Here is a 16,119-nt window from a genome sequence, read left to right on the forward strand (position 1 = left end):
AGACTTTGAGAGGGAGCATGGTTTGTCTTTTTATGATATTATGATTATGAATTGACAGCATGTTTTCAACAATTTTTCTTTATATTGCACTTGTTTTAAATTGCTTTATAATGAAATGAGTTTATTTAAGTATTCAGGAGTTGATAAGAGCCAATGTAAGTGTTTCTTTCATAATTTCTTTCGAGCCTATGTTGCTTTAGCATTCCAACTCGCATACTCGTACATTCAATGTACTGATGCCAGTTGGCCTGCATCGTATTATGATGCAGACATAGGTAATTAGGATCGGCATCCGGCGCATTCGTTGATCCAGTGAGCAGTTCAGAGTCTGTTGGTGAGCCTTTTTGCATTCCAGAGGACTCCTTTACATTGCTTTCAGTTTTAGTATTAGTTCATTAAGATGTCGTGGGCCTGTCTCGACATCCATCTCAGTTGTTTAGAGGCTTCATAGATAGTCAGACAGTCAATTAGCTTAGTTAATTCAGTTGTCTTTACTTTTCATTTCATATGTTAAAGACTTGAGTTTGCCTTAATGGCCAGTTGAATGTTCCTTTATAACATTCTAGTTACTTCATAAATGTGTATGTGATGAGTTAAGTCTTCCGCTGAGTTAGTAAGCCAAGCCAAGAGTTCGCTTGAGGCCAGCAATGGTCTTCGAGTGCCAGCCACGTCTAGGGTGTAGGCTCGGGACGTGACAATACTTACCACTCCATCACAATCCTAATCGTTTACTGAGAACAACTTTACCGCCGTCACAACAGTGTCATTTTTTATTTATAAAATAATTATTATTCTATCAAAGTATTTGGAAAAAAATAAAATCAAAGTATTTGGAAAGTTTTGTTAAAAATGTGTTTTTCCATCCAATATAAATATAAATATTTATTACTTTGTGAATATAAATTAAATACAATGAATTGATACACGGAATTAAGATAACCAAAGAAGGTGGGTAACGTAAATATTTAATTTTATTACTCTTTCAATAGTATCTGATTATGAATGCAACATGGGGAGTTGATGCACCTTTTTTCTCCGTTCGATATTCAATATCCACATTAAAATTCGATTAAATATGAATTTGCGCAGATGCACCTTTGAAGATTGTCCACTAATCATCAATTGGTGTGCGGCCGAATGGATGGTACTTTTCAATCTTTAATAAAGCGTCTCAAGTTTTAGACATGAAATTACAGAAGTTCTTGATAAGAAGTGCTCTTCTCTTTTATAGATCTTATTAGGCTCGAAACTAGATTAACCAGACTAGTGTGCACATATTAGTTATTCGAGTAAATTTCTTAGATAGTCACCATATTTGAGAATTTGCTCTATAATATCACTTTTATTTCTTTTAGGACCATAATATCACCTAAATATTCCTATTTTATTTAAAATATACTCCTCTCTCCTATAAACGTATTAAAAAATTCACTAAATATTTGACATTTTGCAACCTCAGGAATTGGAAGAATATTTCCTTTACATACATGTACAAAATTATTGGACCTCAGTAAGAAAGTTCATAAAAATGACCATTTCAAATATCTTCACATGATATGACGTTAGATATAGTATCAATTTCAAAAGATTACTACAATGACCATTTCAAAGGTACCTAGTACAATTTTAATAATTTTAGCAACTCATGCAAAGTGCCTGACATTTTACCATTTCATATTCACATCAAAATTACTACATATATATACTTGTTGATATTTAACTATACCATACAGTTCTTGTTATAATAGTAATAATAACATATATAGAAATAATGTACATCCTTCATAATCTTGCAACTTTCACTATGACAATACTAATAATATTCATTTTCCAAATGTTTTATGTACTGCCCTTTTGTTCATCTACTTCAACTGCTACATTTGTGTTTGGAGATTCTTTGGTTGATTCTGGCAATAACAACTTCTTGTTTACCCTCTCTAAAGCTGACTCTCCTCCATATGGCATAGATTTTAAACCTTCTCATGGCCACCCTACTGGAAGATTCACCAATGGTCTCACCATTTCCGATATCGTTGGTAATTTTACGACTTGATTCATGTTTCTGAGTTTAAGTTCTATGTACTGATGATAACGTAAAAAGTATTGTGAAATCAAGTCACTTATAAGGTAATCACAAGTAAATTTCTATGATAAGCATCATTTCATGGTTATAACTTGATCAAAGTAGATACTAACTTGCTATTACATGTTAGTGTATATAACTTAAAACCTATTTCCCTCATTCCAATTTATCTGACACTAAGGATTTGTGCATGGAGTTAAAAGAAATTTTATGTGACTAAATCATCTGACTAACGACAAAATAGAATTGTAAAATTAAATTATTATTATTTTTTTTACTAAAAAGGAAATTGTGCCTTTGTAATTTGAAGAGAGGGAGTATTATTAATTTTTTTTTGTAAAGTTATTTGATTGTTTTAGCTAAAAGGGTGTGACAATTAGCTAGGTACCTTGTTGGTCACTAAACAATCTTTTTTTTTTCTCATGCAGGTGAAGCTCTTGGAGATAATTCATTTCCTCCACCATATTTAGCACCAAATGTGGAGTCAAATGCAACAAATATTGGAATTAATTATGCTTCAGGTTCTTCAGGAATTTTGGATGCAACCGGAACTCTTTTTGTTAGTACCATCTTTTTTTTTTCTCGTATAAGATTTAACTTACATACACTGACAATCCGACACTAACTGTAATCTGTATTTTTACTTAAGGGAAACTTACATAAATTTTACTAGTTTAAGAGCTAATTACTTAAATACATCCTAGTTTGCAATATCACGAAACAAATCTTACCAGATTTTGGTGCATCCAGATATCTTGAGATATATATATATATGAATAAGTCAAAATTAGGTGTAATTTGTTCTAGATACACTATATTCAAGTGGACTCCTTCTCATGTCGCTCACCACTCTCCTATGTATCTGGTATCCCAAATACGTTCCATTCACACCAGATACATACAGATACATGTATCATCTATAGCTAGTGTGATTCACATGTATCTCTGATACATGACTATCTCCTTTCCTATCTCGCTCGTTTCTCTCTCAATTTTAGTGTATTAGCAAAAATACATATAACTAGGTGTATCTTGCTCAATATATGATAGTAAATTCTTAATTAGCGGTAAGATACATAATTTTTCCAGAATTAGTATATATGATATGAATGTATATCTAATAAAGTTGTTTTTCTTTATTTTAACGTGTTATAGCAGGTAAAATATTTTAAAATTCTGATAGATGACATATGTTGCAGATAGGGAGAGTGCCATTAAGGGAACAGATCAGCAATTTTGAGGAAAGCAGAAAATACATTGTGAATTCAATGGGAGAGGAAAATGCAAAGAGATTCATAAAGAAAGCAATGTTTTCTATAACAATTGGGTCTAATGATGTTATAAACTATTTCCAACCATCTATCCCTTTTGTAAGTAATGAAAAGGTTTCTCCAACAACATTCCAAGACTTCCTAATTTCTAACTTGACTATGAACCTTCAGGTACTACGTCTATTTCAATTTATTTATCTGATTTTGACTTGATACGAAATTTTTAAAATTAACGAAGGCTTTAGAATTTACAGAAATGCCTTTTAATCTTATAATTTTTAAATCTGTCATGTGAAAAATTATAGTGAATGAGTTGTCAAAAAGGAAAAATAAAACAAATAAAAAGATATTATATTTCCTCTTTCCAATTTATGAGTAACATTTTCTTTTTTCAAGTCCATTGCAAAAACAATACTACCCATCCAGAGAGTCAAAATACATGATTTTACATATAAATTCGAGTATAAATTCTTCATATTTTGTATAATAAAATTTACATATATATTTTTCAAAAAAGTTCGATAAGTTTGACTTTCAAATGTTAATACCTTCACGTAAAATGAGACGGGGAGCAATTTAACTTAAACTTTTCACTCTTTTTGGCCTCCAATAACAAGTTTTCACACCCACACAAATGTTACCCTCTCAAACTTCACTTTTTACCTCTAATAAGTTTTAAGTCTCTTAAAAAAAATACACAAATATTTTAAATCTCATCTTTGAATAAGTGTTTTAGCTAATTTTCTAACCTCTTTATTTTTTTATTATTATTTTTATAGAGACTGCATAAATTAGGGGCTCGAAAATTTGTAGTAGTTGGAGTTGGACCTCTTGGGTGCATTCCATTTATGCGTGCCATTGGATTAATATCAAAGGGTAAATGCTCTGTGGAGGTAAACACATTAATCAGAAATTACAATAAGAAACTCAAGGTGGAGCTACATAGATTGAACAAATATATCAAACCTAAAGCCATCTTCATATATGCTAATTCCTATGATGTTTTTAGAGAGATCATACTAAATCATAAACAACACGGTACGTCTTTCCTTCGTTGAGCTGTGTAACCATATCATTTTGTAATGTTATAATGTTGACGAATACATATATACGTACTCTTTGTTTAAAAATTTATATTTTTCAATATGACGTGTGACATGCGTAAATTCATGATAACGTGTTACCTGCCCTATTAACATGTTGAAGTATGATTGACTCATCTAAAAGTTGGTCAAGACTCTTCAACATCATTAACTAGTTTTAGTGATGTGACCAAAGTCAAACCTAGCCTTAATGTACTGATTCATCACGTGAATCTAATAACTTTTGCCCAAATCATATATTTGAACTGGGAATCCAATTTTATCATATACTTCAAATTCATTATAACGGATGATAAAAGAATCGAGAAGAAGGTATCAACAGCAACTGGTTTTATTACTTGACAACTCATGATATTCATGTCGATCTATTATGCAATGAGACTTGAACTCATAACATGTTACCTGCTCTATTAACATTTTTGAAGTATGATCGACTCATTTAAAAGTTGGTCAGACACTTCAACACCATTAACTAGTTGTAGTGATGGTATTGGTGACCAAAGTCAAATCTAGTCTTAAAGTACTGGATTCACGTGAATCTAATAACTTTTGCCCAAATCATATATTTGAACAAGGAATTCAATTTTTATCATATACTTCAAATTCTGAATCCGACTTTATGATCATTTAATTTATTAACAATATTTTGTTTTGTGAAATTTATAGGATTTGAGAATGCTGATGCACCATGTTGTGGAGGATACTTTCCACCATTTGTTTGCTACAAGGGAAAAGATGCTAACACAAGCTCTGTGATGTGTAATGATAGAGGAAAATATGTGTTTTGGGATGCTTATCATCCAACAGAAGCTGCTAATGTTATAATAGCAAAAAAGTTCTTGTATGGTGATGCTAGTGTAATATCTCCTATTAACATTCTTCACCTTCACAATTATGGTTCCTAGTATTGGAAAATAATATATCAATGACCTATTATTATATACACTAGTATGTTCTTTGTAACGGTTTAAATTTTTACATAATATCGTCACATGCTTAAATATGGAATCAGAGCAGACAATAGGTTATGCATTCAAATTTTACCGACACCTAAGAAGCAAAAATATATTTTCGCCTATTTGACTCATGAAAAACAATTAGGTCCTCTTATGAAGGACATGTCAAGACATAATATAATTAAACAATTAAGTCAAGACATAATATAATTAAACAATTAACATTTCTCTTTTCATTTTATTTTTTAAGCTTTTAGATGAAATTGCCGTACGCATAGTTGGAATTAATAAAAGAGGACAGTATATTAATTGCACCAATAATATTAGTAAATGTGAGTGTGCTTTAGCTGTTGGAAGTTGCAATAATGCATGTGCTGGATGGACCTTTTTTGTTGGGTTATACATATGCATAGGGTATAAATGACTACTTCAAACACCCAATTAATTAGCTCATTTAAAAGAATATAAAATAAAATTAAAAAAACTCCAGGTGTTATATAGGAATAAAAGTGTCATTTTGCTGGCATGTGACACTTTGGTCTGCTTTAGTGTCACTAATTAATTTTATTTATTGCCTTGTTTCTCGTTTTTTTTCCCAATCTATTTGTCAATTTTCGCACATGAACATGGTGGTTATGGGCTGATTTAAGAGTTGAATTTATCATTATCTAAAATTTTATGTGATGAGTTGTATGAATTTTCGGAGAAAAAAAAAGTTGTATGAATTAACCACAAGTTACGTATGGGATCAGGTCGCTTGACAATATTAAAAACAATACAGAAAAAAATAATACTTGAAGTAATAACAAGGATGTTTACGTGGAAACCTTCTTGTTCAAGGGAGGACAGAATCACGATATGTGATTTCACCAACAACTATTCACTAAACAAAGAGCTAAGATTCAGATTATAAACCCTTGCAATCAAGAAATTAAACTCTTCCTTCCCCTTGTAACAACTCTATTACAAAATGAAACAAAACAATAACTCTATTACCCACCATATTATTGTTGGGATATATACTATTAACCATGTGTTAAGAAATAATATTTATTATAGAATAAATATTTGCTCAATTTTAATAGATCATATATTCGTTTATGATGTATATTTACTTATATAGTAGATGATTTAGTGTGTAGAGTTTTAGCTTATACACAGAGGATTAAATCATCGATTCTTATAAGTATAAAGTTTTTTGTTCACAATCTAGGATGTAAATTGGACATGCCATCGGTACGATTGTAGCACAAGATTATAGGTAATTTATCTTGATTATGGGAACGGTATATTTCCAACTTCTTGTGCTAGTGCATTTTGTATGTATTGAACGGGACCGAGTAGAGAAAGTTATTTTAGACTGACTGACAAAACATATTCTCTAAACTATTAAATGTACTTATATTCTTAATCCTGATATAACTATTATGATCTGTATATATTAATTATCGTTTTGATTTATTAAAAGGTGAGATTCTGAGATGGGTCAATATGCCTGGTAAGTTGGATGATAACAATATATATTGGTGAAATAATAAGTTAGTTGATGAAATCCATGTCTCGTTATAGAGATTGATTGATATGCCTTTTTGAGAAACTTATAAGTTTTCATCGTGTCAAACCTTGCAAGTGGATTTATGAATCCGACACATGAAATAAGTTAAGTAGTGCTCTAAAGGAAATTAATCATTAAGTTAAATTCGTCAGTAATTTAATTTATTGATTAGTATCTGAAATCTTAACATGGGGAATTACATAAGTGTTTAATGGGGAATTACGAAATATAAATAGAGGAGTGCAATTACGAATTTCTAGTGGAATGATTTGTAATTTATTATGGTAAGAATTCAAATTAATTATTTGGAATTATTTCCATAATAGGATGTCTCAGTAATTAATTCGGTGGTCCCTCCAGTGCCCATATTTAACTAGAACTCAGAATCCTAATTCTAAAGGGAAAAGGGGAGAGGCGTTATTTTTCTTATAAAAGGAAAACTAGCGTGTATTTTTCGGTTGAAGAAAAATAACGTGTGTTTGGTTCTCCTCTTTGGACTGTGAAGGAATCTCTATAATTAGGGATTCTTCTAGCCCTAGATTGATTGGTTTTCTATTCGATACTTGCCCACCCAAGTATTGAGAGAGTTCAGATGTGAACTTGGGATCACTGTAGAAGACCATAGTTGTTGTCTATCTTGATTCGCTTGAAGGTCCGTCTAACTTGGGGATTCACTTGAAGGTATCTGCTCACGCTTCAAGAGGTATTTATCGAATTAAATTCAACAAGTTTATGTGTTCTAGCATGATTATGTGTTCTAGCATAAACGGTATTGATTATCTATTATTCATGTAAGCAGTAAAAATTCGGGTATGCTTCTGCTGTGTATATAGTTTTCCAACAATTGGCATCAAGAGCCTTGCTTGCATCTAAATAGATAACTGGTAACATATGTGTATATATGTGTGATTATATTCATGAGTATGTTATATTTTAAGCTTGCTTTGATATTTTAAGCATGAAAAATTAATAGGGTTGAGATGAATTTGATGTGACGGTAATAAGCTGTTCAATCCTCGCATAAGGAAAAACTTGATACTTTTTCTTTGTCGTGTTCATAGTTCATATCTAACCTATGTGATAAACAACAAAATTATGTGCTATCTGTGACCTTAATTCGGTGGCAACTAGAATGGGTTATTTTTCAACCCACGTGAAAACCAACCTTTAACTTTTGGTTGTTAATTATATATTTTTTGAGAAAAAGAAAAATAAAATAAAGTTTTCTGCCACATTTAAATGTGGGAGAAGGGTTTTTTTTTTTCTTTTGGTTTTCAAAGTAGTTGCACATGCGAGATTTAAAATAAAGTTTTCTGCCACATTTACAATTGTTCTCCATTTATCTATGGACAACTATTAATGAGATCAGATCCCTCTATCAAGTCCCTTGATTTGTTAAATCATCAAAACTTTAAAATATAACATAATGATTTGAGGATAGTGTGCATATACGATTGGGGGTATTGCTATGATCATAGTGAGTTCACACCACAAGTGGGAGGAAGATAACTCATTTTTTTTTTTTATAGAGGATAGATTAATCTGCCTATGGTAAAAGATTTACGTCCAACACGGTTTGATTCTGTTTTATGTATTATTAGTTTGATTTATTGATTTTTAAATAAGTTAAATCAATAATTAAATCCAAAAGATTTTTTTTTTCAGTTTTCGGTGTTCTGTTTATCGATTTTTGGTCCTTAATTTTAAAAAATAAAATATTTTGGTCCTTAATGGTTCGATTTTCGATTTAATCAATAAGAAAATGTTCATAAAATAATTATATGACTCCTCCAACAATAATTTGGCGTGACAAGACGATAATATAACATTATCGAATGCTCATAAAATAGAAGCAATTTTAACTAACACGAAAAGAACTAAACAAGCGCAATACAAATAAAAAAACTAGGATAATGATGTGAATTGAAGACTAAAGGACAAAGACAATAACCAATTATAAGGTACTGATATTAATATCTAACATTTATATAGGGCAAAGTAGTAAATTACTATTGTATTAATGAGTTATCGATTTACCTAGTAACCCATTATTAAAAAACCAATATCAAATAATAACCCGATTTTTTTAACAGAACCATTAGAAACTTGTTAACCCAATAGCAATTACTCAATAACACTTTTTTTTGTTCAATTTATTGGAAGGATGAAATTGTTTTGTAATATCTAAAAGAAACAATGAAAAAAAGGAGGTGCGGGGTATCGATCCCCGTACCTCTCGCATGTGAGTAACATCCACTGTTTGATAAAGTGAATCTTTATCTCTTTAATAATCATTTACTGTTTCTGTTCGTTTTTACTTGTCCAATTTTGACTTGATATATCTATTAAGGAAATAATTATTGACATAACAAATTTATTATTTTACCCTAATTAATTGATAGAATTTCAAAATTAACTATCTTTTTAAAAATTATTAACTCTCAAATAGATAAAAAATACTGTTTTTTCGTGATTTGTCAAAAAAGGAACAAGTAAATAGTTAAAATTGGACAAATAAAAAAGGAGAGAGAGAGAGTAAGTTGTTGTGAAAAAGGAGAGGCTGCTAAACACTAATTAGGTGGATCACATTTGTGTGGTGACAAGTTTTTGTGTGCAAAACAGAAAATGCAACAATGAAATCTTGGTCCATTGCCTGGACTGTTGAAGTCACACGATATGCATCAGCTTTAACACATAGCTAATTAGCATGGTGCTACTTAGCATCCCCTATTCATCCCCATCTTTCAACAATTATACTACCTTTTATCACTCGCAACGACAAAGCCAAAGCCAAAGCCAGAGTCGATATGTTAAAATTGGTATCCGATGTGGGATAGCAGAGCCATCAGGGGAACCAGCACCATTAGGACAGAAAACAAAGTACAATGATGGATTGTTTGAGAAGGCATTCATGACTCTATTCGCACGCAAGATGGAGAATTTTGGAGCCAGTAAAAAAGAGTCTGATCAAAAGAAAAAAGGTTTTTTTGATTATGATTACGATAGTTTTGTGGATGTTTCGCGGAAAGTGATGCAGGGGAGGTCACGGTTACAGCAGCAGCAAGTTGTTCGTGAAGTCCTCATGTCTATGCTTCCTCCTGGAGCTCCTGCTCAGGTACTAACCTCTCCATGTTAAACGTTATTGTTCTTAAAAGTATTATAATTGTAAATAATATGTTTGTTGTTGGATGCTTACAGTTTAGGAAATTGTTTCCACCAACCCAGTGGGCAGCAGAATTCAACGCCACAATTACTGTGCCTTTCTTCTTCTGGTTAGTTGGTCCTTCGGAGGTACATTAATCAAACTATATATATGCCCTTTAACTTAGCCTCAACTGATATTTATGACCTCCAGTGTAAAATTGAACAAATAGATACACATATTCTACGTGACTTAATATATGTAGGATGTCACATAGGATACAAAATTATCATGTAGGACAAACGTAGGATGAATGTGTCTATTTGTTCTACAAGTTTAAGTGTCTATTTGTGCACGTAGATGTCAGCTAAAGTCAAGTTAAAAGGGCATATTTATGTATTATGCCTAAAAAGAATGGCCTACTGTGTTTTGAATTTCTGTAATTGCTAGCTTCTCATTTATAATGTTATGAATAAGGTTGTCGAAGTGGAGGTAGATGGGGTGAAGCAGAAAAGTGGAGTTCACATAAAAAAGTGCAGGTACGAATCGATTGATCCATTGTGACAAAAATAGTTTGTGTGATTTTACTGTTATAATTGCGGAAAATATCAAATTGTTTTATGTGATTGAAGGTATTTGGAGAACAGTGGGTGTGTAGGAATGTGTGTGAATATGTGCAAAATACCAACACAAGACTTCTTCACAAATGAATTCGGACTTCCATTAACAATGAATCCAAGTAAGTGTTCTTCAACTTTGTTAATTTGCAGGGGACAAGCAGTTAGATCACTTTTTGTACATGGAGAGTAGTATATGTCTATTACTCATCATCCAATTTGGATATAATGCAGATTTTGAAGACATGAGTTGTGAAATGATTTACGGACAAGTACCACCGCCATTTGAAGAAGATCCTGTCTCCAAACAACCTTGTTATGCGAGTATATGTAAGTTTCTGTGAGAAAAATCCTTAGTTGAATGACTTTGATGTTATAAAAGAAAGTTGAGCGACTTTCTATGAAAAAAACTACTAACTGAGTAACCATATGAGATTTTAACTCGTCTTTATCTACGCAGGCACCATTGCAAATCCCAGCTCAAATGTCTGTCCAAAACTCAGTGCGAATTAGGTGGAGATCAGTTTGGTCAATTATGCCGATGGGGGGAAATTTAGTATAGCATTCTAGTTCAATATACATATCCATACGATCGAGAATATATATATATGTTATACCTTATGTATTTATATGGAACTTTTGTAATCATACATTTGTTCTGAAAACACTTAGTATAAAGTACAATGTCAAATAATAGAAATATATGACACTAATATACTTCTTTTTTTTAAAAAAAAGAATATTTTACATAATTTACAGGTCAATAAGAAAATCTAATATGTGAAAAATGTTTAACATTCCCCTCTTGACCATGGAATTCGAACGGGTGACACCATTGAAAAATAGTTTTAGCCTCATATATCCAACGAACTGAAGTAAACATAACAGCATTTCCCCATTCGTATTTTCATTAGGCAATACTAATTCCATTTCTTAGAACAGAAGGAGAAGTACATTGTGTCTCTTCTCTTTCTTAAACTCCATATACTACACACAAACAAAATTAAAGCATTATGTAAATATCACGAAAAAAGGACCATTTTGCTTATCTAATCGATCCAACAATGTCGATCCCAAAATTTTCCCTTCTCTTATTCTTTTTCTTTGTCACATCACTTTTTTATTCACCTTCTCTAGCTGAAATCAGATCCTCTGAGGTTCGATCTGATGATCGTCCCATTATACCATTCGATGAATTTGGCTTCACTCATCGTGGTAGATTGGAACTCAATGTCTCAAAAATCTCCCTTGGTGTCCCTAGCAATCCTTCAAGCCTTGATCTCTCGAAAGTTGGATTCTTTCTATGTACTCGCGATACGTGGATGCATGTTCTTGAACAAATTGAGGATGCTGAGATCACCTGCGCAATTCAATCTGATATTGTCAAGCTTGTCTACACATTTGATAAACTTCATGACAATTCCTCTTTCGATACCCTTTTTGTCGAAACAGATTCTGATCAGTATTCTCTTGTGTTTGCTAATTGTTGTCCACAATTAAAAGTATCAATGACCGTTCGATCAGCAATGTATAATCTTGATGCCAAATCAGGAAATAGAGACTATCTCTCTGCTGGCAAAGCCATTTTGCCTAGGATTTATTTCGTGTTTTCTCTTGTTTATTTCTGTTTATGCATTTTTTGGACTTTCTTGTTGTTCAAGAAGCGTTTAACCATTCACGCGATTCATTTCTTCATGTTGGCTGTAATCATATTGAAAGCCTTGAATTTGCTGTGTGAAGCAGAGGATAAATCTTACATTAAACGAACCGGTAGTGCTCATGGATGGGATGTCCTGTTTTATATTTTCAGTTTCTTGAAAGGAATTATGTTGTTTACGTTGATCGTGTTGATTGGGACGGGCTGGTCATTTCTCAAACCTTATTTGCAAGATAAGGAGAAGAAAGTTTTGATGATTGTGATACCACTACAAGTTATAGCAAACATAGCTCAAGTTGTGATTGATGAAGATGGACCTTATGGAGATGAATGGGTGACATGGAAACAAGTGTTTTTACTCGTTGATGTGATTTGTTGTTGCGCGGTTCTTTTCCCTATTGTTTGGTCAATCAAGAATTTACGCGAAGCAGCTAAGTCTGACGGTAAAGCTGCTGTGAATTTGATGAAATTGACACTCTTTAGACAGTACTACGTCGTGGTTATATGTTATATTTACTTTACGAGAGTTGTAGTCTATGCATTGGAGACGATTACATCGTATAGGTATCTTTGGACTAGTGTAGTGGCAGGGGAAGTTGCAACTCTGGCTTTTTATTTGTTTACTGGATTTAAATTCAGGCCCGAGGTACATAACCCGTACTTTATGATTGATGATGAAGAGGAAGAAGCTGCCTCTGAGGCGTTAAAGTTTGGTGACGAGTTTGAGTTGTGAAAAAATTATTATTGAGATTACAGGATCTCATGATCAATTTTGAAATGGTTGAAAGTGATGTAGTGCACATCTTGTAGATCATTTTTTACTTTGAAGTTTTTGTTTAATTTCTATGTTGTCAATTTTGTCTCTCTGTATTTGTATAATTAACTTGAGCATTTCATGTGAATTAAAGTAGAATATGAACCTTAATCTCGACTTATATATGTAGCATTTGATATTGTGTTTAAAATATTGTGTTTCAATGAGTTTAAGTGTTCAGTTGGCATAGCCATGAGTTTAAGGGTTCAACTGACAAACAGAGCCAAGTGCAAGAGGTTTCCCAGGTCATTCCGCCTTTTTTAAGCATTTCATATTCTCATAAGCTCTCATAAGTAGTACTTCTACAATCTATGAATAAATTGATGTGATTATTAGCTCCGTCCACTTTTAATTGTCATAATTTCCTTTTTTAGAGTCAAATGATAATAACTTTGACTAATATTTTACAATGTATTTTTCATCATATTGATATGCAAAAAAATTGGATTTATAGTACTTTTCGTATAGTTTTTGAATATCTAAATTTTTTTTAAAAAAATATCGAATTAATGTAATCTAATTTAACTGTGAAAATTAGTCAAATTGACTTTCGAAAAACGCAACTTGAAAATTAAAAGTAGACGCACAACTTGATAGTAGGAGTAATACTAACTAACTGCAGTTGGTAATTTCAAATGTGAAGATGCTCAATTAATTTTATACCATTGAAATTAGTTTAGCTACCAATTATATTCACTTATGTAGTCATCTTTAAGAATGTGACTTTACAATGATTTGTTAGCTACAAACTAAAGCTTTAATTATCAATATGTCATGTCATAGATTCATAAAATTATAAAATATAAACCAACAAGAGAAAAAGATTAAAACGTTTTAGAGGGTGACATAAAAATAAAGTATATATGGGATCAATTGTCAACAATGTAATAATGAAGAAAAGGACGGCAGAATCAGATGAACTATAATTTATATATGCAGTGGATTCAGTGTGCCTCTTGCCTATGTAATCATCATAGCAACTTTAGTTTATCAACTGTATTATCAAAAAAAAAAAAAAGAATTTCCAAGTATTTAGCCTATAAAAAAGAACGTACAGTATGCATACATACTGTATAAATCAAGAAATATGATATCATGCTCAGAAAAGACCATATTTGAGAGTATTTTTCTGTTTTATATAATTAAACAATACAATGATCACGAAGGACAACGTTAAGTATTAGGAAAAAGTAGCATACTATATCCTATACAGTACGAGTTTATCTAAGTATGATTCATACAGTGAACTGACTTAGTGGATCAAAGGTTGATGATTGTGCATAGCTCCAAAATTCAACATCATCATCATTGGATCGAGTAGTATTATTGTTCGTTGGTGCTTCAACATGGTGGCCATTAAGTTGAGAAGCCACCAGGGCTAACCAGTCACAAGTAGGTCCATTTTTTTTATGATCTGCAGCCTCATTGTCCTCTTGGTAATTATTAATCATGCAAGAATAATGTTGATCATCGGTTTCTGTTGACATGATGATCATCTCATCATCAAAATTGCAATCTTGATGATGATTCACCAGCTCTGGAAGGTGTAGGAAACTGTCTTCACTATTATCAAATTGAATGTTTCCGTTGTCGTTGTCGTTGTCGTTGTTGTTGACCTGTTGGACAATATTGCTGCTTTTGGTTTCATGTTGTTGTTGTTTGGATGATCTTCCCATGTACATGAGTATTTGATCAAGAACACCGTCATGATGAGTGCTTGTATTCTCATGAGTAAGAGTTTTAGACATTACTGCAGAGGAGCTTTGAAGTACAGTACTCTTCTTCTTGAAAACACGGCAGACCACCCAACCCTCTTCCGGAGCAGCTGATTCCGAGGCCTAGATGTTAAGAATAAATGAGTTTAACTTACTTACATCGACAATATTCATCATAAATCGATAAGTCTTACACAAAAGTTGAGAGGGGGCTGATGTTGAGGCGTGGAGATGTCGTCTAGGCGATATTCGTGCATGATCCAATCTAATTTCAGGCCATGAGGGGCACGTCCTTTATAGAAGACTAAGGTTTTTCGCATCCCTATTCTCTTACAGTTTCCGTATATCACTTTGTCACGACCCGTAGCCTTCCAGAATCCAGCAGCAGTAGCACGGTTGGTACGACTCCCAGATGGATACTTCTTGTCCTTATGGCTGAACAAGTACCAATCATTTTGTGGTGTTGATCCTATTTTGCACTTCTCTGGTACATAATTAATCGATTAATACTTATGTGACTAGAAATCATTTCATTAAGGATAAAATAAACATTTTCAAGTTACTAAATATAGAAATGTGTCATTCTTTTTTAGACCGATGACTAAAATGGAAAGTAAGTCATATAAAGTGAGACAGAGGAAATAGTTTTGTAATGACATATATAGTTTGTTTGATATATTGATGAATAATGCACAAGTTGATGAAAGAGCTAGCTTGGTCTCACCTTGAATGTCCCATGGTTCGAGCTTGTTGAGGTCTACTTCACGTATAACATCGAGATCAATCTTTTCGTTAGCTATCTTTTTTCTCAAGTAATAGTGAAGGAGTTCTTCCTCAGTTGGATGGAAACGAAAGCCCGGAGGTACTTGTGATTGACCATTTACAGATAGATTCATGTCGTATATGTCGCGAGTACGTAAACAAGCCTAGCTAGTTGGCTAGACTAAGAGAAAGAGGAAGAAGGGAAAATTGGCCTTAGCTTGTTGTCACAACTTACTTTGATTTCCTTAAAATGGTGTAGAAAGAGAGTTAGAAGAGTGGTAAAAAGGGAAGAGAGGAAACACCATCATTTATATGCAGTTGTTAGGAACAAATTTGGGTCCAGAAATGCATGAAAAGGTTTGGTATAATGGGGAATAGTATGATTTACTGTATGATTCCTCTGTTTAAAAAAGAATAATTCAAAAATGATCATAAATTCATTTA

At 32.4% G+C, this 16,119-nt stretch overlaps 4 protein-coding genes across 4 annotated transcripts; 3 read left to right on the top strand and 1 right to left on the bottom strand.

The window, feature by feature from the left end:
- Positions 1-1,556: 1,556 nt before the first annotated feature.
- Positions 1,557-5,384, top strand: LOC125814721 (GDSL esterase/lipase At5g41890). Its single transcript, XM_049494187.1, has 6 exons — positions 1,557-1,611; positions 1,734-2,036; positions 2,512-2,642; positions 3,283-3,525; positions 4,134-4,392; positions 5,124-5,384. The coding sequence occupies exons 1-6, from the start codon at positions 1,557-1,559 to the stop codon at positions 5,360-5,362; spliced, it is 1,230 nt and encodes a 409-aa protein (XP_049350144.1). The 3' UTR covers positions 5,363-5,384.
- A 4,193-nt stretch (positions 5,385-9,577) lies between these two features.
- LOC125814569 (beta-carotene isomerase D27, chloroplastic) lies at positions 9,578-11,276 on the top strand. The gene is made up of 6 exons (XM_049494031.1): positions 9,578-10,083; positions 10,167-10,259; positions 10,588-10,649; positions 10,743-10,849; positions 10,962-11,057; positions 11,188-11,276. The coding sequence occupies exons 1-6, from the start codon at positions 9,676-9,678 to the stop codon at positions 11,238-11,240; spliced, it is 819 nt and encodes a 272-aa protein (XP_049349988.1). The 5' UTR covers positions 9,578-9,675; the 3' UTR covers positions 11,241-11,276.
- A 385-nt stretch (positions 11,277-11,661) lies between these two features.
- Positions 11,662-13,164, top strand: LOC125814559 (protein CANDIDATE G-PROTEIN COUPLED RECEPTOR 7-like). The gene has a single exon (XM_049494021.1). The coding sequence runs from the start codon at positions 11,792-11,794 to the stop codon at positions 13,115-13,117; it is 1,326 nt and encodes a 441-aa protein (XP_049349978.1). The 5' UTR covers positions 11,662-11,791; the 3' UTR covers positions 13,118-13,164.
- Positions 13,165-14,399: 1,235 nt separating this feature from the next.
- Positions 14,400-15,863, bottom strand: LOC125814560 (NAC domain-containing protein 66-like). The gene is made up of 3 exons (XM_049494022.1): positions 15,638-15,863; positions 15,108-15,397; positions 14,400-15,036 (listed from the first exon to the last, which is right to left on the bottom strand). Exons 1-3 carry the CDS (start codon positions 15,807-15,809, stop codon positions 14,434-14,436), a joined length of 1,065 nt encoding a protein of 354 aa, XP_049349979.1. The 5' UTR covers positions 15,810-15,863; the 3' UTR covers positions 14,400-14,433.
- Positions 15,864-16,119: the final 256 nt, after the last annotated feature.

This window comes from Solanum verrucosum, unplaced genomic scaffold (genome assembly GCF_900185275.1).
Source record: "Solanum verrucosum unplaced genomic scaffold, falcon-dt-bn FXZP01000268.1, whole genome shotgun sequence".
Taxonomy (NCBI): Eukaryota; Viridiplantae; Streptophyta; class Magnoliopsida; order Solanales; family Solanaceae; genus Solanum; species Solanum verrucosum.

Bases quoted from the DNA above. Each gene is read 5' to 3' on its own strand.
- LOC125814560 (XM_049494022.1), bottom strand. From the start codon at position 15,809: ATGAATCTATCTGTAAATGGTCAATCACAAGTACCTCCGGGCTTTCGT. The intron at 15,398-15,637 runs GTGAGACCAAGC...ATTATGTACCAG, and splicing joins CGAACCATGGGACATTCAAG to AGAAGTGCAAAATAGGATCA. The intron at 15,037-15,107 runs GTAAGACTTATC...CTTAACATCTAG, and splicing joins AGCCCCCTCTCAACTTTTGT to GCCTCGGAATCAGCTGCTCC.
- LOC125814559 (XM_049494021.1), top strand. From the start codon at position 11,792: ATGTCGATCCCAAAATTTTCCCTTCTCTTATTCTTTTTCTTTGTCACA.
- LOC125814569 (XM_049494031.1), top strand. From the start codon at position 9,676: ATGGTGCTACTTAGCATCCCCTATTCATCCCCATCTTTCAACAATTAT. The intron at 10,260-10,587 runs GTACATTAATCA...GTTATGAATAAG, and splicing joins GGTTAGTTGGTCCTTCGGAG to GTTGTCGAAGTGGAGGTAGA. The intron at 10,650-10,742 runs GTACGAATCGAT...ATGTGATTGAAG, and splicing joins GTTCACATAAAAAAGTGCAG to GTATTTGGAGAACAGTGGGT.
- LOC125814721 (XM_049494187.1), top strand. From the start codon at position 1,557: ATGACGTTAGATATAGTATCAATTTCAAAAGATTACTACAATGACCAT. The intron at 2,643-3,282 runs GTTAGTACCATC...CATATGTTGCAG, and splicing joins ATGCAACCGGAACTCTTTTT to ATAGGGAGAGTGCCATTAAG. The intron at 4,393-5,123 runs GTACGTCTTTCC...TGAAATTTATAG, and splicing joins ACTAAATCATAAACAACACG to GATTTGAGAATGCTGATGCA.